This window comes from Crassostrea angulata, chromosome 3 (genome assembly GCF_025612915.1).
Source record: "Crassostrea angulata isolate pt1a10 chromosome 3, ASM2561291v2, whole genome shotgun sequence".
Classification (NCBI taxonomy): domain Eukaryota; kingdom Metazoa; phylum Mollusca; class Bivalvia; order Ostreida; family Ostreidae; genus Magallana; species Magallana angulata.
This window is the reverse complement of record NC_069113.1, coordinates 17,775,135-17,798,710: the sequence shown is the minus strand read 5'-3', so window position 1 is coordinate 17,798,710 and position 23,576 is coordinate 17,775,135. Positions and strand designations below refer to the sequence as shown.

The following is a 23,576-nucleotide window of genomic DNA, read 5'->3' as shown; positions in this document are numbered from 1 at the left end:
TAATAAAAATCCACAGGTATTTGGGATATGTGGATTGATCATTCAAAAAAAAAATCAAACAGGATTTTTATGATTAACAACAAGGAGTTAAAAAATAATATCTCTTTTTAAGTGGTTTCCAAACCATACAACAATATTATCAAAAGTAAAACACCTAAAATGCTTTAAATCAAAAAACAAACATAGACACCCTTTATGAACAATGAAAAAATCACCTCTTGTAAAATCATGCACTCCTGTGCTAAAATATTTAAACTTTATAGTTTTCATGTAAAATATTTTTTGGATATTAATTGATGTAAGGTTTTCAAAAACCTTTTTTTTTCAATGCAAGTTTCCTGTCCTTATGACTGCAATGTGTTTCTCAGGGAATAAAAAGTAGGGCGCTGCCTCATAATGTTGCTCTTTCTTTTCTTGATCGAAGTGTATCAATACTTTTACTGGCACATTTAAAATGGCACCTTTGTATTGAATATTACAGCTTTTAAAGCTTTTACTCTATACTCCACATACATATTTTTTAACAAACAAATTCAAGACAGAAAAAATATTATCGTGACCGGCCATTTTGAGATTCAATACAAATCTTCTTTTTTTAACCTGAAAGAACAAATCAATTTGCAGCATCAATCCTATGGTAATTGTTATAATTTAGCAAAGATACCGGACCCATTATACAATTCCCATACACTACTGTGGAGTCCATTCATGTACATCAAAATTAAATGCACGTGCACCTAAATATATTAAAATCAAGCAATGAAAAAAATTGTGGAGTACGATGACAAAAAGCAATATAAAATAATAATACCGATACTATCCAATACTACAAATTAATTAGTTAAACACTGTCGTATTAATTAGATATAAATCTGGGGATCTAGGTGATAGGAAGCATGATGTTCATCTCTTTACAGACTTCTTCAATAGCTGCCAGTAGTTCATGGAAGTCCTCGGGAAACAGATTCCCAATAGTACCGATCCTAAAACAGTCTGCATTTAACACCTTTCCTGGGTATATCACAAGCCCTGCAATCACAAGTAAAAAGAATTATTTAATAACTTTATTTGACAACAATTGATAAACAAGTACAACTACTCATATTAATATCCCTCGTTGGCACGGATGTTAGCGTGAGGGTGTTGCAGTGGTTAGAAGCAAGTGCATTGTCCACTGCGTTTCTTGGACACCCAAAAGAAGTTTGCATGATTTTGCACAAGAATCCAGTCAATTAACTCCCTTAAATTATTTTAGTTGGAAGGGGGGAGGTAAATTGTTTAGAAAAAAACCCGCATAAATAGTATTGTGCATTAATTAAGAGGGTTTGAAGGTCATGGCTATTTTTAGACTGTATTGATCTCTTTTAGAAGATGATTTCTATGTAAAAATATAGTAGAAAAATACTTAAATAGCAGGTAAGATATATGGAATTTCTCTTTACTTACCAGTAATAGTTTATAGCTAAACAAATCATATCTTAAAATTTCAGTCAGATTTGATGGTTAATTCATTGGCCACCCAGCCTCCTTAAGTGCTCAACATTCATAGTTACATCATTAACCATACTGAATGTAGAATCACAAGTAAACAACTTAAAAAATACCAAAAAACAAGAAAAAAAACTTTAAATTTATGTGATCGTGAGAACATGTTAAATCTGTACTGTAAAGGATTTCAATTTTTCAAAAACATCCGGGGTGGTCCAGTAAGGTAAATCACAAACCCATCAGGCAACCGAGTGTACGCTTAGAGTGCAGGTGTACCTGGGGACCTAACGGTGGAGCCCCTACAATGCCGTATTACAGTTGACCAACATTCAAACACACTGTGGCTCGATCAGTGAACAATAGAAGAAAGACATACTGACCCGTGTTATTTAATTAAGAAATGGAACTTCTCAGTTCATCTATACCTAACTCTGAAATCCTCGACCTCATAGGTATTTATTCCTTTGAAGTCAGTCAAATTTTCAAAATGGCAAGATATGAATGAAATAAAAGAGTGCCCAAAGCTCATATGCTTTATAATGTCAAATACAAAACAATGCAAGAATGTGTTTAAATACACATTAGTTTTACACAACCATGAAATGTTAGTTACCTAGTGTCACTAGTACCATTATTCAATCACTTAACAAAATGAAATCATTACAACAAACACTTAAAACAATTAAGTTATTATATCCCAACAAATTTTGGACATGTAGATGTCATTTCAACTTTCAATTCAATTCTTTATTTCTTTAAACTTTACAGCTTATCAGTATAACATATGAATAACATGAAGTGGTAGTGTATTTACAGGAGAACTTGTGCATGTACAAATAATAACATATACTATACTATACTATACTATATAAATAGTGCCTGTTTGGGAGGGTAACAGTTGAAATTGACACCCCGAGAAAACCATTGTCACCCGACGCGAAGCGGAGGTTGACAATGGTTTTCGAGGGGTGTCAATTTCAACTGTTATCCTCCCAAACAGGCACTATTTATTTTGTTATACTGAATGTCTTTTTTAAAATTTTTAAGAAAATTTTACTGCTTTTATATAGGAATAACGTGAATTCTACAGCGAACCGTACGCGCATAATTTTCGCGCATGTAATATTTTTTAATGTTACCCGTTGCCAAGTGCGTTGCTAATGCTGAGGGTAATAGTAAATATTATTAACTGCGTCTTAACCAATCAGATTTCAGTATTTAACATGAAAGTATAACAATATACTATATATACAGGTTGAGATAATAAAAAAAAGACTAACAATTATATTCATATAATATTTCATATTTCATAATATTTCATATTACAAACCCATAAAGGGGAGTGAGAATTCAACACTATAAAAATCATTTCAGAAGTTATTCAAATTCATATCAATACAAGTAGAGATAGAAACAATTAACATACCTTTCTCATTAAGTTTGCTATAGAAAGTTTTAAAGTTGAAGTTTTTGTCCTTTGGATATTTGTATGAGGTAATTATATAGCCATCATGTTCTGGGCCAAGGAATTCTTCAAATCCAAGCTTCTTCATGCCTTCTTGCAATATTCTTCTATTTTCTTTGTATCTGAAAAGGACATAACCTCAATGACAAGAAAGATCTCATTTGAGGATCAAAGAAACTCAATGACTATATGGAATGGGTTTTTTTAAAATGAAAACAAAAACCCCCCCAAGAGAATTGGTACTGCATGCAGCAGCCAAGTACGAAAAGAAATGTACCGGGTACATACAAAATTGTAAAAATATCAAAGAAACATTTACTTATATCTAAACAAAAGGAAAATAAGCACTTAATATATCAGTCAAGGGCATTTCATTTTGTGAAATTAATCTTTAAAATTCCATGTCAAAAGTATGTTGAAAATAACCCTGAACTTTATTTCTTTTACAACGATTGATAGACAAGTTCTACAATTTAAATTAATATCTTTTCTTGGCAAAGATGTTAGCACGAGGGTGTCATTGATGTGGGAGAAAGCTGGAGTGCCAGGAGAAAACCCACATGTCCAAGCAAGTGACCGACATACCCTTTCACATACAACCACTAACGATCACGCGAATTGAACTTGGGTCGCAGCGGTGAAAAACGAGTGCATTGTCCACTGCCCCACTTGGATATTTTGATGTCACAAAATTAGGTAATGCACTGTAGTATTTGAGCAGATTGATTTCATAATTATAATATTTACACTAGCAATATTCTGAAGGTCAAGTATTTTAGTTCTCTGATGAGAATTTGAGTCAAACACAAAATACATGTTCTTGCAGAAAAACTGAATTAAGAACAGCAAAAAAGATTCCTGGATTAATTTGAATTTGATCCATTCAAGTTCCTTTTACAACATTTGATCATCATAAAACCAATGCACAAGATTTTACTTTAAAAGGATCGTACCAGTTGTAAAACAAGTTATGTATTCTCCTGTTAACCTGTTTTTATCAAATTATTTCAGAAAGTGCATTAACCTGTTCCTGAATCGTCAAAGTGTCTGCTTTTTCTATCCTGTTATATGGTACATGTTTATACACTTGTAAACAATCATAAAAAATTTACAAACTATTTTCTTACATTAGACCTCCACCCAGTCTATTAATATTTATGGAAATACCAGTGACATGACATATACCGAGAGGCAACCATCCCAGAATTCTGTTAATATCATAATATATCCTTAATTGTCAAATAAACATGGCTTTCGTTTACACATGCAATCTCCTGCTGAGCTGAGCTAATTAGGTATCAGGGCTATATTTTAGCTGCTCGGCATTAACATCCACATTAAAACTGTTTGGACCATATTGTTTGAAGTACAATTCAGGATAACTTGTGCTTTTACCGTTTAGCTCTCCCATGAACACCTCCTTCCTGTTCGAACTCCTTGATGGCCTGACAGAAGGCTAGCATGCAGTGTGTGGGGGGAGTGAATCGGAACTGCCCAGTCTTCTCTAGGCCGTCGTACTGGTCACAGAGGTCCAAAGCGAGACTCCGGGAGTTTCCTGTAAATATATCACATCTTCATAGAATCCTTGAACAGTTTTACAATCACAGTTCCATTTTTTTTTAACTCAATACATGTACCAAGATTGATGGTCAATGTATACTGTATACTTTTATGGTACAACAGGAATGAATGTTGATTATTTTGATATTTTTTTTTTGCCTTTTAGAACAAAGTTTAATATTAATTTTACAGCCATTTAGGTATATGTATATATGATTCAATTATCAATGCAATATCTTTTTTTTAACAATGATTCAAGATTCTATAAAATTAATGTAAATCTTTTAAATTTACTAAAGGATATTTCTACACCTCTGTGATTCTATGTGCCTGGTGGTTAGGTCTATATAACTTTGCAAAAGTTACCCCTTCCTCCCCCCCCCCTTCCGACGCCTATGGGAGGCATTCATATATTTCTGTTCCTTGCATGTTGACATAAATTATTTGTTTGTGCAAGTCATCCCAAATTGAAAATATGAAAATATATATAAACAGAGAGTTATCAATAATTCTGATCTGATTTTTTAAGAGTCTCTCTCTAAACCTGCCTGTTGTTTGCAAAAATCTACAACTTTTCAAACTATAAAACGCAATTTGAACCACAAAAGGCCCTATCATTGTTAAAAATTAAGAATAAAAAAAAATAGAATACTTTGCAAAATCTTAACAAGAGCTAACTAAATAAAGACTATTACTTGTGAAAATGATCTCAACACAGTCACTTGACTTGGCAGCTGGGGAAAAGAGAGTAAAATTAGAAAATCAGTTGCATTCATGAGAAAATTTTATGAGACCTATTTCATCCATGAACCTTGTATCAAGTACATAAAAACTGGCCCAAAGACTGAATAGGTGACACAAAAAACACCCTCCACTTCACAAAACCTCTCATTGTTTACGATTATGGTACTAAAATCTTCATCAAATAAAAGCATTCAGTATTAAAATTCAAATGAATGTGTATTCAGATTACACGACAGGCAAAGCAAAGAAGACACGATCGCCTGGCATCGGAATAAAAGTTTGGCTGTGTGACCCACTGACATCTCTTTACTTGGTGAAACGGCGGGTAATTGGGTTTAAATTTTTGGTAATTTAAATCAGTGTATTCAAATAAAAAATTCTGTGCCGTAAGTTATATCTATGTCAAGGCCTACTTCCCTGACAGTTCAGCACTATGATATTAATGTACCAGTATTTAATCACCTCATAATATAAATTTTTCTAAATATCAATTGAAGATGCGTGTCACTGAATTTTGAAAAAGAAAAAAAGTTTGATCCCTGTGAATTTTTCACGAGGCCTCCATTTTAAGTATTCCTTTCATTTATTATAATGATAAACATTGTAAATAACCACATGTAATAAAATACATGTACATGTATCTTAAAACTTGTCAAATCAAAATAATGCACATTGAAGCATCGATATCCTAAGCAATCTGGCTAAACTATTTAAAAGGCCTTATACATATTCTTATATATATTCTTCTAATATCCTTTCAATTAAATAGTTTTTGCTCATTATAATAAACATTTCAAAATTTAATTAGTTTTCAAAACATGTTCATGAGAAATGTAGAATATTCTTCGCATAAATGAGGTATACTTAACTGAATATTCAGGATTTTTTTTTTTAAGCAAAGTGTATGATTATAGATCATCTATAATAAGAGCTTCTTTGACACTAGCTTTCTTAATTAGTGTCAAAGAAATTTTACAAAAATGTATGGAACCACACTAAGCTGGATTAAACAAGTTTAATTTAATTATTACCGGTAATTAAGCATTACGTCTTTCTAACACTATGAATTGTTTTTAATCTCAACCATAAAAGTATTTTATAATGTACAGTAGCAATTCTCATATTACCAAATTCTTCACCATACATTCTTCAAACTAAAGTTACTAAACTTTATAATTAGACTGAAACATGATAAACCTAATTGTTCCTTTGCTGCTGTACCTTATTATGCTAATACAAAAGATTAATACTTGATAGAAACAGGTCAAGTGTAACGTGTATATGAGTTGATGGTTTTTAAAACAGCTGACATGACCTATTCTCAGAACCACCCAGTACCAGTCACTTTAAATATAAACCATTTAGAAACCAATAAACATTTATTGCTAATTTTGTGCAATGGATGAATATATATATATACTATATATTCGCAATTACTTTGTAAATGCATGTCTATGAATTTAATTATTATATATAGTTACATGTAATATTACTTTGACAATTGTATATATTGTATGTATTATCATTAGGAGAGGAACTTGTAAGTTGTAAGAACTTGTTTTCAATTCTTTTGTGTAATTAACACAATAAAATATGTTCAAATCAAATCAATGCATGATTAAGTTCATCAGATTTTAAGTACATCAAAATAACACATGCCTGGAAATCAAAGCAAGGTCTATCCACCCCCACCCCCTTCCATCCACAGACAATTAACACACAAACATTTCAAATGGTATTATTCTTACAAAACGGAGGGAATCAGAGATATTGATATCGTAATGTCATACAATGTTAGGCCCCTGTTACATGTAGATACCCCTTATATCGAAAGAGGAATTCGGAATCTGTATTTGCCTTGGTCATTTTGGACATACACTTGTACATAAAACTTTAAGAAAATACCATGGTGATAAATTGCAGATTACTGTTCTGCCTTCTGTTGAATGTCTGTTCTCACAAAATTATGGGTAATCTTCATGAACATGAATGACAAATTGTACTATATAATAACCCACTTCTGAAAGTAATGAAGTCATATTATAAGTTGTATATATTACAATTAGGCGAGCAGTGTTGATTAGCTTTTTTGGCAGAGAGCGGCAGCCTCTTTATCAAGTACATCACTACATTTGTAAATGTCAAACAAACATGATAGGTACAGAACATATATACACAAAATGTCTTTATTCAGATCCCCCCCCCCCCCCCCAACTTGCTAAAAATTCAATTTATGGGTACATAAAATATATTACCTATTAAACACAGAACATTTACAGAGTCTGTTCTCAAACTAAAAAGATAAAAAGACCCTTCTCTTTGATTTAACAGTATTAGTACCCTATTCCTCTTGTTCATCAATTAAAGACTTATAGGACAAAACACCCACCTTTACATTGTAGTAGCTGCTCGGTCTGGGCTATGGCGTAGGCGAAGCCCGGGATTCCCTGCAGACATTTGTTGACGGAGCTGACCATGAAGTCTATGTGGCCTCTCTCTAGATCCAGAGGCACCGCACCAAAACTGCTCATGGCATCCACAAAATAAACACTATCTGAAATGTTTTAATAAAACAAATGTAAAATTTACTAGAAAACATATCTACCAGTAAATGGATTGGTTTAAGTGTTTTTTCTCTTTACACTGGTTGAGCCTCGAAGAAAAAACAAAAAGCAACAACTAACTTAAACATTTAGAATGATAATAGTCAAAGACTTACTGGGAATCAATCTCTTGATGCTCTGTCCGAGCTCTACCACTGGATTTATGACCCCTGAGCTGGTCTCACAGTGAACGACCGCCACCATAGAGAAGGATGGGTCATCCATCAGCAGCTCTTCCACCTGCCTCACATTCACTTTGCTGTTTTCTGGAAACGACTCGATATGATAAGGGATCTTCAACACTTCACAGATTTTCCCCATTCGTTTTCCATAGGCTCCATTCTCCAATACAAGGGCCTAGTAGTGAATCAGGAATATTTGTATATATCATAAAAGTTTTGATAATCAATTTAAAGTCTGACCCAATTTGAATAAATCAGAAAAAAAAGAGGATGATATTTTTGGCCCCGCCTTCACCAACTTTCCTCAAGTCCATACTCAGCCTCAAGTCTGAGTTTTGACCTCAAATTCATGCATTTTCTTTTAATCGATAAAGGATATGAGTTGAGGAATGAGTTGAGTGACATGAAAATTCTGATGACATTGGAAACATGTTACTTTTTATAATCATCATAGTTTTATTTTGAAATTCAGGTATGCATTACCCACCCTTCCGTAAGACTTTGCTACAGCAGTGTGGAACACAGCTTCCACTGCAAACGTCCCACTGCCCTGTACAGGGACAGCTGTGTAGAAGTTTTCTGAGACTCCTTGAAGTAAAGATTAAAGAATGACAAACATGGCAGAACTGTCAAATACACAAATATAAAACTTTAGTACTCCATGCTCACAAGAATTCTAACCTCAAAGATTAACATTAATTTCTACAACGTATAAAGCAATCATATTCTATTTTTAATTAAAATCAATTTGTTAAAAATTTGCAAACTGTTTAAATCTGTGAAAGTCTACAAATGGAAAGAATTATATATGATAAGAGTTAAATTTTGCCCCCATAATTCGCCATTTTTTAAGTGTTTTGGGTACAATAAAATGTTAAATAATTTTTTAGAAGAGTTGATATAGAATATATTTTTCATCTATTAATTTGATTTTTTTGCACTCACTGGCAGTATATGACGTCAGAAGTGACGCCATTTCTATAATTCAATCAAAATCAGCCAAAAATTGACATTTTTCTTATCTATTTACGAATGGGAAATATAGAGCGCATGCTTGAACAAGGAACATTTTTTTGTCACTTATTAGTCTTGGCTAGATACATCTCTGATTAAAATATTTTATTTGTTCAAGAATGCGCTCTATGTTTTCGGAAGGAAAAACTGCTTGAAAACAAGCTGTTTTACGCTAAAAATGCAAAAATGGCGGGAAAAGGTTGTCTTTACAATGTCATATTTCTAAATTGTGGGCACTTGAATTAAAATGAATATTATGTAAACACATCACATACATATCTGTACTAAGAAAACAAAGAATGATAGTAAAATAATGATGTTCATTTTAGGGGGCCATTTTAGGCCCTTATCATATATAGTCCTTTAATGAATTAACTTCTATACATTTAATTCTTTGAAGAAAGAATTTTCATCTTTCTCTAGAATAAGATGGAAAAATTTCAGAAATTTTCATCATATTATACATTTGTACTTGCCATTAATGGGACAATAAAAACATTCACAAGTGTACTTAAATCAAAGATAACCGACTTACTGTTTGACCACCTCACTGAATTTTTACACTGAACCAACAAGTGTGCAATAAAATAAGAATGCCAAGTTCAGTTAGGTTATACTTGTTTATGATGCTTCATTTCATAATGTGGTTCATTGATAGTTTTTAACACTGGTACATTTAAAATCATTCTGATTCAAATGAAACACAGCTCTTCTATCAGTATTAAATTATTGGATTTTTTTAGGGGGGGGGGGGCTTCATGTGCACCTTTTGTAAGGCAATACATAAAAATATCATTTCTCTTCCAATCAAAACGAAGGACGAATGAAATTTATTCAATATAATTCCATTCCTTAAATGCACATGATTTTAGTTTTTTGAGATTATTTATTATACGTTAGACATGTATGTAACTAATGAACCAAATAAAAAAAAGAGGCCCAGGGGCCACATCACTCACTAAGCAACAATAGCCATAACTCTGATCAATATCAAAATCAAAATATCTTGACAATTAAGTATAATAGATCTTGCACAAATAGTTTTAAAATCTGCAGTTTTTATTCAAATATTTTTATGATAAATACCAAGCCTCCTTTTCTTGTTTAGTATTTCAGAGAAGATTATTCTCTATCCCTATTTAACCCCCAAATGTGGTCCCACTTTTCTCCAGGGAATCATGGTTTGATTAAACTTTAATCTGCAAAACCCAAGCTTTCACCTACGTTTCAGCTTTTTTGGCTGAATGCTTTTCCAGAAGTTTTAAAACAATTTTTTTTAATGTAAATTTTGACCTCCGCCCTTCCCCCCCTCCCCCATTGTGGCCCCACCCTACCCCAGGAGACCATAATTTAAACAAACTTGAATCTACACTACCTGAGTATGCTCCCACACAAGTTCCAGTATTTTGGCCTAATTATTTTTTAGACGATTTATGAAAAATACCAACAGATTTTCAGTAATTCTAAATTATCTGCCCTTTAAAGAGGGCATGGTCCTTCATTTCAATAAACTTGCAGAACTCCCTTCACCTAGTGGTGCTTTGTCCTAAGTTTGGTTCAAATCAGCCCAGTAGTTCTAGAGAAGAAGACGACAATGTGAAAAATTTACAATGCCAATGACGCCGCCAACAGGCAACTACAAATCTTGATCAGAAAAGTTCACTCGTGACTTTGGCTCAGGTGAGCTAATAATGAACCACAAATTTGACCAAATTCTTAAATGAGTTATATCTCATTCATTGACCTCTATATGTATAATGGTGATAATTGATTAGCAATATTCATTCTCTAAAAATCATAATTAAGATGCTTAAGTTTTCAAATACATGTACCGGTACTGATATAAATATATACCTATGAACGAAAACCTTTACATGAATTGCATTAAAGATGTGTATCTTGAATGCATTAATGCTTGATCATTCCCTAAAAGAATCTTTCAGAATATTTAACATCCACCCTATCTTCTGATTGGTTACATTTTAAACCATTCAGGATTTCCCAAGGTTCATGCAGAGTCTTGCATTAACACTTCCCACTTAATTCTTCACTCATGGCGTTCTTATGTTTCATGAGTGAATGTGGAGCAAGGTTATACTGAAGCATCTATTTATTGCCTCCTCATTCTTAAAGCTAAAGGTCTGAGCCCTCTACAGGATTTATTATTATCCATGTTAGTAAAACTCAAGAGCTGAATATGCAGAAGAAGAAATTTATTGCCAATACTTTCACCCCCTGTACCCTCAAAATAACATATCAATAAAATTTATAGACATTTCTAAATTTCTGTCCGAAAACTGGAGAATTTAAAAAAAAAATATGGCAACACTTGTGGGCCATATGCAGATTAAGTGCTAACTCAGTGGGTCACTAGTGTAAGGCATGCATGCACTTTAAAGGGAGCATGTCTGACCTTAAACCGAGAATGAATGTTACATATACTAGCTGGTAAAAGAAAACTAGAGCTGTTACATAAAGCAATGCAGGGCTACAGACTCAATTACTGACTGCTGAATAAATTAACATATTATTTTATCACATGAACATGAGGTAACCAAATCATGTAAATAAAATATAATACTGTCTCTAATTAAATTAGATGAACTGTTCGTTAGGATAAATGATAAATACTTATAGATAAAGAAACAGATGAATTTCTAAGAGTTCAATTGTTAATGCAAAGCAATTACCATGGCAATTTCCTTCTAGGAAAATGTTGTCGCGCGTAAAATCCTCCATGGAGATTTTCAAAAGTTGGCATGTATGTGAACATATTTTTGTTGCATTAATCATGCATATTTGTTGCCAATTTAATATACAAAAGTTGTTTTCCCTCTCTTCATAAAATATGATTTCCTAAAATATATGATATTGAAATTCTCAATGAAAGTATATTAAAAGTATTGTACCTTCCAAAAATATATGCAGCTACAAATTTATAAAGACAAAGTATTTTATCCCATCAGCCAAAGTTTTGTAAAGCCCTCTTATTAAATGGCCTATGAATTTTACGAGGCACCCTTGTATCTTATATGGCTATGCAAACAGTTTGCCTCCTACATCAGTATTTGAGAGGGCGACTTTTTATAAATCCCACAAATTTTACTTTAAGTAACGGGTAGTATTTTCACAATTTTTATGAACCCTCTCACCAGGAACACAAGCAGGTGCTGGGACCTAAAAAAACCTCTTTATATTATGACTCTTCCCTCCATTGTTGAGCATGGCAGCCTTAAAGTGTTTGAGAAGTTAAAAAATTGTTCAGAATAAAAATGACATACAACAGCCAGCTGTATTGAGGAGAAAAAAAAACCACCAAAAAATAATTCTGAACATGATAAGCTTCATATCTATTTCATTTCATTCTAATTATCAAATAAAATCTGTCTTTGCATATAAATAGATATGTACTCTTTTTTTAATTGGTAATTCCAATTTTAAGCTTCTTTTGGAATAAAGTTTGACGATTTTGTAAATAAATCTTGTAAAAGGATATTTATTAAACATGGAAAAACTCAATGAAAAAAAGATTCATTTTGTGAAAGTGAATGAGCAAGCTTAAGATAAAATACAAGGTGTGCGTCGACTCACTGTTATCTTCTCTAATAAAAGAAAGATAACTCTAAAGTGAGTGGGAATTCAAAAGACATAAAATGCTAAATTTCTACATAAAAATAATTCAAAAAGTCAGGATATTAAAGGTGATAAAAATAGTAACAAGATATTGGAGTTGTATTTACAGTACAATGTTTTTACAGTTGGAATCAATTGGTAGTCAAAAAATAAATTAAGGTGGGTCCCTACTAGAGTGACATCATTATTGATAATTCTGTACATACGCTTTATTGAAAATATCTAATATTATTACTGATCAAGCACAGAATTATTGTCTTTACCTTTAATCAATAAAATTGCATTATTAGCAGACCAATGTGTAATTTTCTGCATGTTTAAAAGGTTTTGATTTCTACATTTACTAATCTATACTCTTTAAAATATTGTATTTGCACATGCATTTCTGCATTTTTACAGTTTTTACAATAATACATATCTTTTCACAGGGTTTCCTCTTTAAAACAAAGACATCTACTATTTTTTAAAACATACAAACTAAATGACTTAGAAAAATGTTAAAGAAAAATTAATTAACGGTATTGACATTTTCCCAAATCAAGCTTATAGGGCAAAATGGGGGTATGCATGTTCTAAAAGTTGAAGAAAGAAAATAAGCATGCTGACCCATATATTTTTTTAATTAGCTTTCCAAGTGCAACAGATATAAATTGGTTGAAAACTTGTTATGAGAAAGGAGTATACATATCGCGGAGATTCTGGTAACATATCACTTTTTTGATTTCGATGATCATATATACATTGTACCTTCGTGCCAAAACTACATTCATCTACTAGAGTGAAAAAGTCCAGATTTTCTGCTTTGAAGCACCCCTCCCTGCTTCAGGTTTCAATACACAACCAAAAATAGAAAGTCTATGGGATTTTGCATTGCAAATAACATAAAAAGTACACAGATTATAAAGTTGAAAAATTGTGTGTGGTGTTCAAAGTATATCTGAAAGGAGAAAAGATGTAACATTTCCCATTATTAATCTCCGTAAGAAATTTAAATACGTTCATGTCAATTTCTCAGGGTAAAGATGAAGTGTCAATGAAGAAATCTTGGATTTTCCCCCTTGTATCAATTTCAATTGTACTTCTTTGACAGATATAAGTATTTTCGTTAAAATTCATCAAAAAAGTTGGAAGCAGTAACCTAGGACAAAGTATAAAAGCTCCGGTACTAAATACTGTAATTGAAGCCCTGCATTGATAAAAGCACTAATAATTAGGCTGGTTGTGGGACACGTACGCTTTGGCTTAAATAGCTTGTTAGTTTATAATGATACCTAATATTCTTAATCAGAATTTCTGAGCCCAAGATATGTTTAAGCATGAAGTGTATTTATTCCCTAAATTTGAAATCGCTGCGGATTAAAGTTCATAACAGAATTAGTTTAGAATATTTAGGTTTTTTTGTTAATGATGTCCAAATACTTAAAAATATTTTTCTTACATGCGTGGATGTAAATTTGTATCTTTTTGCTCATCTTCCCTTTAAAAAGAATGCTACCTTTTTTGTGTGTCCCAATTTAGTTGCAGGTCTGTAGCTCCTGATCTTAAACAATACAGATGGACAACATGGGAGCAACAGTTCCTTATGTACTAAAAAGTTGCAATTTACAGCGCACAGAAACTTGTGCTTCATGCAGCTATGGACTGCTTAATCTTATTTTCGAATGCATTCTGTATATATTTATAATTCCATAAACTTTCTTAGATATTACCACTTTACTTATACCTCTGATATTCTTTTAAACACATCACCAGCCTCGTAAAGTGAAGTAGTGTAGTTTGTCAACATATAAAAATGGTGACTCTTGATCTGCACATGAATTTAACATACTTCATTTTCTAAGGTTGATTTGCATGTTTAAAGATACGTTTGAGGCAAGTTAAATGACATCAATGGTTAATTATCTAAAGAATTTAAGGATACAAATTTTTTTCAGATATTTGAGTGAAAATAACATTATGCTTGTGCGCCGTAAATTGCAACATCTGAACATGTACGGCATTGTACATCCCAGGTCATCCGTTCGAATTTTAACAGTCTGGAAGCTACGACCTGCTGCTAGTTACTGCTTTGATTTGTCAGTAAGAGATGAAGTCTAGAATGTAAAAAGTTTACAGACAGACATACAAATGGATGCTGAACAACAGCACACAAGGAAAGCTCCTGAGAGTATTAATGGCTCTAATAAGCACAAATGGGATGACTAATTTAAATTTGTTTCTTATCATCTCAATTTTCATCATTGTGCTCAAAAATACATGTAGATAGCTATTTTAAAAGTTAATGCTTGAAAATACTTCTTTGCTTATTGTGAGCACTGAGAATAATATAGACTAATGTTTAAGTTCAACAATTACCTGCTATTTGTAGAAGTTTAGATCGCAAAAACTTGACAGTGGAGATGAACTCTACATCCCTGGATCCCAAATCCCTTAGGGCTGCCTCCCTGACAGAGAGGGACACAGACAGGGGGCCAGGTGTAAACAACTTCTTCTCCCTACCAGGGGAGCTAACTGCAACATCCATGTTAAAAATCAATTAATGGTTCATTTTAAAAAAAACAAACAAAAACAATTTGAATCCAATAAAACAAGTATGTGTATATAAGTACAATGTAAAACTACAAGGGTTATCATTCATTTTTATATTTTATTATTTAGATTCCCATGAATCAATGTCACAGGAGAAATGTAATTTTCTCATCCTATGTAGATCAATGAATTTACATTTTTTTTTATTTAGAGAAGTTGAAGCATGTTTTGCAATAGTGGGTTATGTACATTTATACAGCGATAACGTACTTGATGCATATATTCTTTCTTAAATATTCTTATCCTGTGTTATATATAAGAGACCCATTGAACAGTTGTCCAACAGTCAATGACCTATCAGTAGAAAAGTAGGCTATGTATTTAACCTGTGTGTCCAATAATTGGGTCATAATGTCTAAAAAGCTTGTTCTGTTCATATACCAGTTCAATTAACACAACAATGCACTAAAATCATGGCGATACACGGGTGATCGATTTTGAGATGCGTCAGCATGCATTGATATCAGATTACAATAAGAAGCGAAAATCTTACATTTGGTAGAAGTGGTACTAAGCAGTCTTACTGACGTGGTTCTGCAGACTCCAATACCACGGTGTGCAACGGTCGGAATGCTTTTGCAGCAACTCTGTACTACATACATGGTTAAGGATATTAAAATCACTACACCATACCAACAAAATACCCTCTATATACGTTCAGGGACAACAAAACATCACAGGACACGTGTGGTTTGACAGAAGTGGAGAGGTCCCAACATCTTGATCCAGATCCGGTTGGATGATGGTTAAATCTATTGTTCAAATTTCGCAACGTCATCAAATTATCTTATCCACATTTGTTTCACATGGCTTTTAAAAAACATTTTAATCATATATAAATAATAAATAATAAAAAAAAAAATTCAAGTGTTATCGCATTCCGGATTTTTGGTTTACAATTTTACTTTGCGTCCACAAGTATCCGATTTGAGCTGCATGACAAAGCTGGTGGAAAACTGAGAAAAGAAACATGAGTTCAATTGGAACCGGGGTAAATTTACTGTTTTTATCTTTTTCAAGCTATTTAAAAAATGGTATTTGTTTTTGTTGCATACCTTTGGCCGATAACCGAAAACGTATTTTTAGTTTATATGTGTTGTCAGGCCATTGTGCATGTTCAATGATTTTCAACATACAATATCTATTTATAGCATTGAATGTTTTCAAACTTCTCTTTAAAACTAAATTTACATTGATATATTTGTTTCTTTTTGCAAATATTGGGGAAAATTCAATGCTCCAGATAAAGTATATTTTCAGGTTACTCAGTTATTATTTTTTTTTTTGTAGTATGATTTGTCAGCCTCCCAGTTTTCACCAGACGGCCGTGTATTTCAAGTTGAATATGCATTAAAAGCTGTTGAAAACAGTGGGTAAGTTCCTGATTCAATAGTTAAACTGTTAAGTGGGTTTTTACTTCTCAAACTCCTTGAAATTGAGTTTTGTCACTCGGAAAGCATGTAAGAGGATTTTATGGAAACTATTTAATCAAACCAAATTAAACTTTTCCAATATGTTGAATATGCTATTCCTTTTCATCATCATACCTTAATAAATGCATCTTTACTAAGCTCACAATTTGACAAAGCATTGAAAAAGAATAGAAGAGTATTCATAATAATGATTATAAATAGTATTTTATTTGAAGTAAAATGTACATGCGTTTTTAGGACTGCTGTTGGTATCCGAGGAAAAGATGGGGTTGTATTTGGTGTAGAAAAACTTGTTACATCAAAGCTTTATGAAGCTGGAGCTAATAAGAGGCTATTTAATATTGACAGACACATAGGAATTGTAAGTAGATATACAGTACTTTTGATGTCATATTCAGTTATGTGACATTTAGTTGCTTCTATCATAACAAACAGAACAAAAAATTTAAACAAAAAAAATTAAAAATGCATTGAATGAGAAATTTCAAAGAATTCATGTTTATGTTATTTTGCCTAAGAATTTTAAAAGATATTTTGTAATGGTAGTTTTACATTTATTGCCAGTTGTGATTTTTACATCTTCATCAATGTACTTTTACAATTTAAGGCTACTGCAGGACTAATGGCTGACTCTAGAGCAGTAGTAGAAATTGCCAGAGAAGAGGCCTCCAATTACAGATATAACTATGGATTACCAATTCCACTCAAAGTAGGAAGTCATAGATCAATAATAGATATAAAATAAAATGATTTTGGTTGGTATGACTCTTTAAATAAAATTCACTTTCCATTTGTCTTTCTTGTATGCAGTCAAACATCCTCATAGCAAATTTCTTATGATAATTAAGTGCTTATGAATCATTATAAATATTACCTAAAATATCCACTGTGTTTATTTTACATTAATTTATAAAATATTAAAAGGGGGAAAATAGAACTGACTTCACAGTAAGCATGAACTAATTAATAGAATGTTTACTGTAATTGTGTTTTAATGTATGTAGACTAGTATAAAATTTTAAGAAAACATGCATATAGTACACTTACTTCAAACCTTTGTGTATTGTTGTGCAGCATCTGACAGACCGAGTCTCAGGCTACGTCCACGCCCACACCCTGTACAGCAGTGTCCGTCCCTTTGGAGTCAGTATGATCCTTGGGAGCCACACAGTAGAAGAGGGACCACAGATGTACTTGATAGATCCATCAGGAGTCTCATGGGTACAGTACAATTGTTTTCGTCTGAGGTGGGGGGGGGGGGGGTTAAAGGTGTAAATAAACTAAATTACTTATATTTAATTAAGGTATTACTTACCCAATTGATTTATTCACAGGGATATCACGGGTGTGCAACAGGAAAAGCTAAACAGGCAGCCAAAACAGAAATAGAAAAACTGAAGGTGAGAAGTATGGGCGTAGGTTCATGTACAGTAAAACACGCTTTATACATGTATTACGAAATGTCAGGGGTGAATGATTTTGCAACATTATGAACATAATTCATCATATATGTTAGCTTTACAATATGTTTAAAACCCAGGGGGAATTAAAATCACTTCCTTATTAGCGTTAATACATTATAAGTGTGTTTGATATAAGCATGTTATACTGTACTTGATTACATTTACAGAAAGTTTGTAGATATGGAGGGAGAAAGTCTCTCATTACTTATTCGCATAAATTGTATGTAGCAGCATGTCTGTCCAATAACAAAATTTTGCTTAAGAACATTGTTGACTCATTTCAGATGAAAGATATGCCTATTGCTGACCTAGTTAAAGAAGTTGCAAAAATGTAAGTGAAAATATGGTAAAGGATAGCTACATGTATATATATGTGAAGGTTATAATTATCTTTAGTTTGGAAGAGAAAATAAACAATAACATACACCACCAGTACTTTCCTCTTTCATGTGCCTCATTGTAATAAAGAATTTTACATTTGATTTCAGCATTTATATAGTCCATGATGAAGTAAAAGACAAGAACTTTGAATTGGAACTTAGCTGGGTTGGAGAAGGTAACAAAGTTGAAAACTGTTAAGATGGGTATTTCGGCAGGTGTAAAATTTTGCTATTTTAAGGGTCTGCTTAAATAATGCAAAAATTTTACAATTGTGACTTTCAGTAATTTGATAGAATCTGTTGTAAAAGTACACCAAAACTTTTTCTTGCAACAACTATAATTTAAATTTAGTACTCAGCATAATAGCTATTTTTATCAGTCAAACATTTAATTATACATGTATTTGATGTCAACAGTAAAAATTCACTGCGACTTGTTATTTGATTTTATTCAGTTACAATTCTATGCATATTATATATACAATTCCTTGCATATTATAAATATTTGTTAAATATTTCTTGTTATTATAAGATGTGCTCTTTTATTAAAATAGTAACTGGTGGAAAACATGAGTTGGTCCCGAAAAATGTCTATGTAGAGGCAGAGAAATTTGCAAAGGTAAGTGTGGTCTAGAGAAAATGATTAACATACACAATCCTATAAAATTAAATATACAGTTGAACTTCAACATCTCAAACACTAATGTCTCAAATACTATGGATATGTCAAAATGATTTGTAAGTCCCAACCACTTATTTTTAAAATATTTTACCCTTGATATCTTGAATACTTGGAGAAAATGAAGTTTGACTGTAGTTTATTCTTAACTGGATTCACATTCAGTATGTCACGGAACAAATTCCAGTTCTAAAGTCCTCTGTTGGTATTTTTAGGAAGCCCTGGAGGAATCCGACGATTCAGATGAAGAGGATCTATGAGACAAGATTGTTACCATAGAGACTTAAAACAAAACTTCAGTCGGAGGAAGACTGCAACATGGGATTTAAATAGTGCTCTCTCACGCATCATCAATAAATAGTGCTCTTTCACAGTTATTTTCCATCTCTGATCAAATCATTGTATTCCGTTTTATAATAAATGTTGTTTAATGGGCGTTTTTTTTAATTACGATTTGTTACTGGTATCTTTCATCACCAATATTCTTAAGGGATAATACTGTGGTTATCATTTAATTTGTGGATTTTGTTGTTGAGTTGATCCTCAATACTAAATGTTCATCAAAGTGCAAATTTTTAATAACAAATTTAATTACTGGTATTCTTGAAACTCTGATCGTCATTAAATCTACAAAACTTGATGCCATCTAATATTGATCAAACCACAGTAGATTTTAAGAATTTTAATAATTTTCTATAATACATATTCTTCACAACTTCAACAAGGTGTTCCATGACTACTATAAACATTAAAATATTTGTGTGGGAGAAAGTTTAGGAAATTTTCCCATTGGAAATGTTTTAAAAAATTTATCACAACTGAAACAGTTTCAAAGGCTTATAGTATGCACAGACATCTCACACCAGTCTTTATTTACTTGGAAAAAGAAATGAACTAAGTTAATTGAAACTTGATATTGTAGATGGTATAGCCATTGCATTATACCCCTCTTAATCCACTGATTTTTTTTTTCAATGTTCTTTTTTTTAAATATAGCCTTAAAATATACTAAGAATTCAATTATTCTAGCTGATGATCTTTTCTGTAATGAACCTTTATGGCATACATTTACAAAAAAATCTTTATAGCTATCCCACAGAATACAATACATTAAATGGTGGACACTTTCATATTGTTGAATGTTTCTTTCCTTTCATCTTATCAGTAAAATTTTGTTTGAATGCATTAGAAAGAAGATTGAACCAATCAAGTGAAAGATTGCCCCCCCCCCCTTCCTCCATTATCATAAAGATATGCTCTTTATCGATTTTAATTTTGAATTTTCTTCATTATTAAAAATAACCCAATTTAACTTAACTGAGCAGGTAACTGAAATAGTGTTAAATTTTTCAACATAAAGGAACTTGTTCCCTCCTCTAGAGATGGATTAAAAATAGACACTTTTTATAATTGACATAGATTTAATTGTCGGCAACATAAGACATATACACAACATGAAATAATTGATATACATAAACTCTATAAATCTTTAACAATAAATAAGAATATAATGGCCTTGTAAAATGTACCAGCAATGTACATATATGTGTACATATTGCACACATTGAATAGGTATTAAACGTTCTAAAATGCAACATAATTATACAACTTTATATATCTGATTGAAAATAATTTGTGACAACAGTCTAGTACATGTTCTATAATTAGACCAACAGAGACACTTTAAGCTTCACTAAAAATGGATATTTGATGATTTTTATACATGTCATAAAATACTGAAGAAAAGCCAATTATTGGCCAAGTTAGAGAGAGAGACAGGCAGAAAGAGAGATAGATTACATGCACTTCTGCTGAAAGTCACATTTTTCAGCATTTTAACATAATATTATTACTTGCAGATGAACATGTACCGGTACTAGCCAAACATATAAAATTTAGTGAAGAAAGTAGATTTAGAAGAAGCAGAAAGGCTGAAATTCATTCTAAGATCCTCATTATAATAATAGCAATACATGTACATGTATTTATGCTAAAAATGCACATTTTGTACAGTAATCATGCATTTCATTTGCAGCACAACTTTCAACAGACATCCAACATATTATGCAAGTACATACACCACAAATCAGACAAAGTTTTCTGGTTTTTCAACTAATAATAACCAATATATTTTAGAACAAAGGATAAATTAACAACATATATTAAATCATTTTAAAAAAAACCTTTTGATCAGTATTAATAAGCACAATATGAAAAAGATTTTCTCTTTCAGACAATATAAACTACCCGGTATATATTAATTTATGACTTTTTTATTACCCTCAATTTGTATTGCACTATGTAACAACATCTGAAATAAATTGGGTTTTTCCAGGTTAAGTCATTGGTTTTGCTCCATAATTTGATTTTTTTAAAATGTAAAAATTAAAGCTAGGTACAATGAAGACCATGGGTTTCGTTTTTGCACCCTAGAATTCTCTGGTTCAATTGCATGGACATACATTGGTGGTAGGTTTTTTTGTTTGTAAAATGGTCATGCTTGACATGGTGACCACCATTTAAGATTTAAGATCATTTACCGGTATTCTAGTTTTACATCTTCTAAACCCTTTAACTCCATAGCATGTCATGTAGTTATACATATAACTATTGATTCACCAAGCATAAAAAGCACTGTTTGTTTTCAGTTTCAATAATGGAGGTCATAAACTGGACACAGTGAACACCCATTGGTGTTCATACAGTTGTACAAAACTGGTGATAACTTTTGGTGTTCAGTGGTAAGGTTCAAGTTCATTTACTGGACATAGTGAACACCATTTGTGTTGATTTCATCATTCTCCTGGTTGACATTCGTGGCACCAGACATCGTACCGTAGGAGGTTGCTAGGCGACTAGAGCTGCTCACTGATGGTGTTGCACTATCCAACAGCACACCAGCAACAAATGGCTGACAAAAATAAAATAAATTAAGTGCATGTTACACATTAATTAGTTCAAAAGATATATCAACATAATATAAATATCAAGGAATAAAAATTAACTCGATTTATAGTCTTAATCCATACCAATGTAAAACCATTGAGTTTGTGATTAGTGATTAATTTTCAAAGATTTGAAAGTTACTAAGTATTAGTTAGTAAATGTTTAATACATTTTATGAGACAACCATCAGATATCTGAAAGAAAAGGGGACTATAAAAAGCATTATAAATGTAGATTTTTTGAGATGCATTCTACTTACCTTGTTCGAAGATTCTGGGGAATTTGCTCTTTGCTCTTGTTCCACAAATTGCTGCAAAGGAAGATGCTTTATTTTATTTGGATCATTTATCAGTGATTTTTGTTAAAAAAAAATTTTTATTAATAGAAAGATAGATAGATAGATAGATACATAAACTCATGACTATGATTTTTCTTAAATCTTGAGGAAGATTGATTTCTTATCTTATAAATATAAATTGTAAGTTCAATAAATTGACTGAAATTCCGGTATGTTATAAACAAGAAAAATAAACATCAATGCAGTTTGAATAACATTAAAATTCATAACAAAAATTCATGTAATATGGCATACTAATTTGTTACAACTCACAATCATAGATGAGGTTTAAAGCATCTGAAACATCAGCATCACATATTCTAATTTTGTGCTTGTTTGTAACAAATTGAATATTGTTATCCAGGACATAAACATTGTATCATGATCATATTGTATACCTAGCCCGTACTTGAATTGTTTTATTCTCTGGTAGATGTGTCATACATTACAAACAAGTATATTTATTAGCATTACTCTACCTCATGCTACCCATTAGAACAACATATGCGCAGTCTTAAATATCAAAGTAACAAGTATTTGACATCATAATGCAACATTACAATTGTAAATGTCATCCATATTATCATGCTAGCAGTAAAATGTCAGCCCCTAAAGATTGAGATAGAGTGCTGTGGATAGGCCTACCTTCTTCTCACAATCATCCTCCGTGCTCTGGCAGTGCAGTGGACAAAAATGACAGAAATCATCAATCTCAGATCAACAGACGCCACAAATACACCACATTGACACCACAGAGATATACCACAAAGGGAGATAAGCACTGCCAGGCATCAATACAAGGAGCAGGGAACCAGTGTACAACACATAATTTATATATCATAATACCAGTACAATATATTTAGTAATTTGGCCACACTTTGCCATAATTTCGCAACTCAAAATTTGCTACATTAAGAGAATCAAAATATTTCCCAAAAACATAAATTAAGCTCCAAACATTAAAATTTTCACTTAAGGTAGCCAAGGACACCTGACCCCAAAAAAACTATCCAATAGATTTTTTTAAAATTTACATATTTCATATATTAGTGTGTACTGA

The 23,576-nt window shown here is 32.0% G+C and overlaps 3 protein-coding genes across 13 annotated transcripts in view; 1 reads left to right on the top strand and 2 right to left on the bottom strand.

Annotated features, from left to right (window-relative positions):
• Nucleotides 1-420: 420 nt before the first annotated feature.
• On the bottom strand, nt 421-16,010 carry LOC128177613 (2-aminoethylphosphonate--pyruvate transaminase-like). The gene is made up of 8 exons (XM_052844403.1): nt 15,772-16,010; nt 15,045-15,200; nt 8,530-8,630; nt 7,977-8,217; nt 7,647-7,811; nt 4,349-4,508; nt 2,915-3,075; nt 421-1,029 (listed from the first exon to the last, which is right to left on the bottom strand). Exons 1-8 carry the CDS (start codon nt 15,878-15,880, stop codon nt 881-883), a joined length of 1,242 nt encoding a protein of 413 aa, XP_052700363.1. The 5' UTR covers nt 15,881-16,010; the 3' UTR covers nt 421-880.
• Nucleotides 16,011-16,116: 106 nt separating this feature from the next.
• On the top strand, nt 16,117-19,668 carry LOC128177614 (proteasome subunit alpha type-3-like). The gene is made up of 10 exons (XM_052844404.1): nt 16,117-16,269; nt 16,569-16,651; nt 16,949-17,072; nt 17,319-17,420; nt 17,786-17,932; nt 18,046-18,111; nt 18,459-18,505; nt 18,663-18,730; nt 19,109-19,173; nt 19,449-19,668. The coding sequence occupies exons 1-10, from the start codon at nt 16,249-16,251 to the stop codon at nt 19,491-19,493; spliced, it is 768 nt and encodes a 255-aa protein (XP_052700364.1). The 5' UTR covers nt 16,117-16,248; the 3' UTR covers nt 19,494-19,668.
• Nucleotides 19,669-20,634: 966 nt separating this feature from the next.
• The window catches only part of LOC128177610 (CSC1-like protein 2), a 34,570-nt gene continuing 31,628 nt past the window's right edge, over nt 20,635-23,576 (bottom strand). For 9 of the 11 annotated variants that reach the window (XM_052844384.1, XM_052844383.1, XM_052844389.1 and 6 more), the window contains 2 exons: nt 22,439-22,489; nt 20,635-22,144 (listed from right to left, as the gene is read on the bottom strand). In XM_052844384.1, the coding sequence (XP_052700344.1) occupies nt 21,992-22,144; nt 22,439-22,489 (204 nt within the window). In that variant the 3' untranslated portion in view covers nt 20,635-21,991. Of the gene's footprint in view, nt 22,145-22,438; nt 22,490-23,161; nt 23,189-23,576 lie in introns of all 11 variants that reach the window. The other 2 variants (XM_052844390.1, XM_052844391.1) reach the window with 1 other exon arrangement.

What these genes read in the sequence shown, in the direction of transcription:
- LOC128177614 (XM_052844404.1), top strand. Translation starts at nt 16,249, where the DNA reads ATGAGTTCAATTGGAACCGGG. An exon ending in GATTACCAATTCCACTCAAA is followed by an intron (nt 17,421 to 17,785) that starts GTAGGAAGTCAT and finishes ATTGTTGTGCAG; the next exon opens with CATCTGACAGACCGAGTCTC. An exon ending in GTTAAAGAAGTTGCAAAAAT is followed by an intron (nt 18,506 to 18,662) that starts GTAAGTGAAAAT and finishes ATTTGATTTCAG; the next exon opens with CATTTATATAGTCCATGATG.
- LOC128177613 (XM_052844403.1), bottom strand. Translation starts at nt 15,880, where the DNA reads ATGTATGTAGTACAGAGTTGCTGCAAAAGCATTCCGACCGTTGCACAC. An exon ending in TAGTACCACTTCTACCAAAT is followed by an intron (nt 15,201 to 15,771) that starts GTAAGATTTTCG and finishes TGGATGTTGCAG; the next exon opens with TTAGCTCCCCTGGTAGGGAG. An exon ending in TAAACTTCTACAAATAGCAG is followed by an intron (nt 8,631 to 15,044) that starts GTAATTGTTGAA and finishes CTTTACTTCAAG; the next exon opens with GAGTCTCAGAAAACTTCTAC.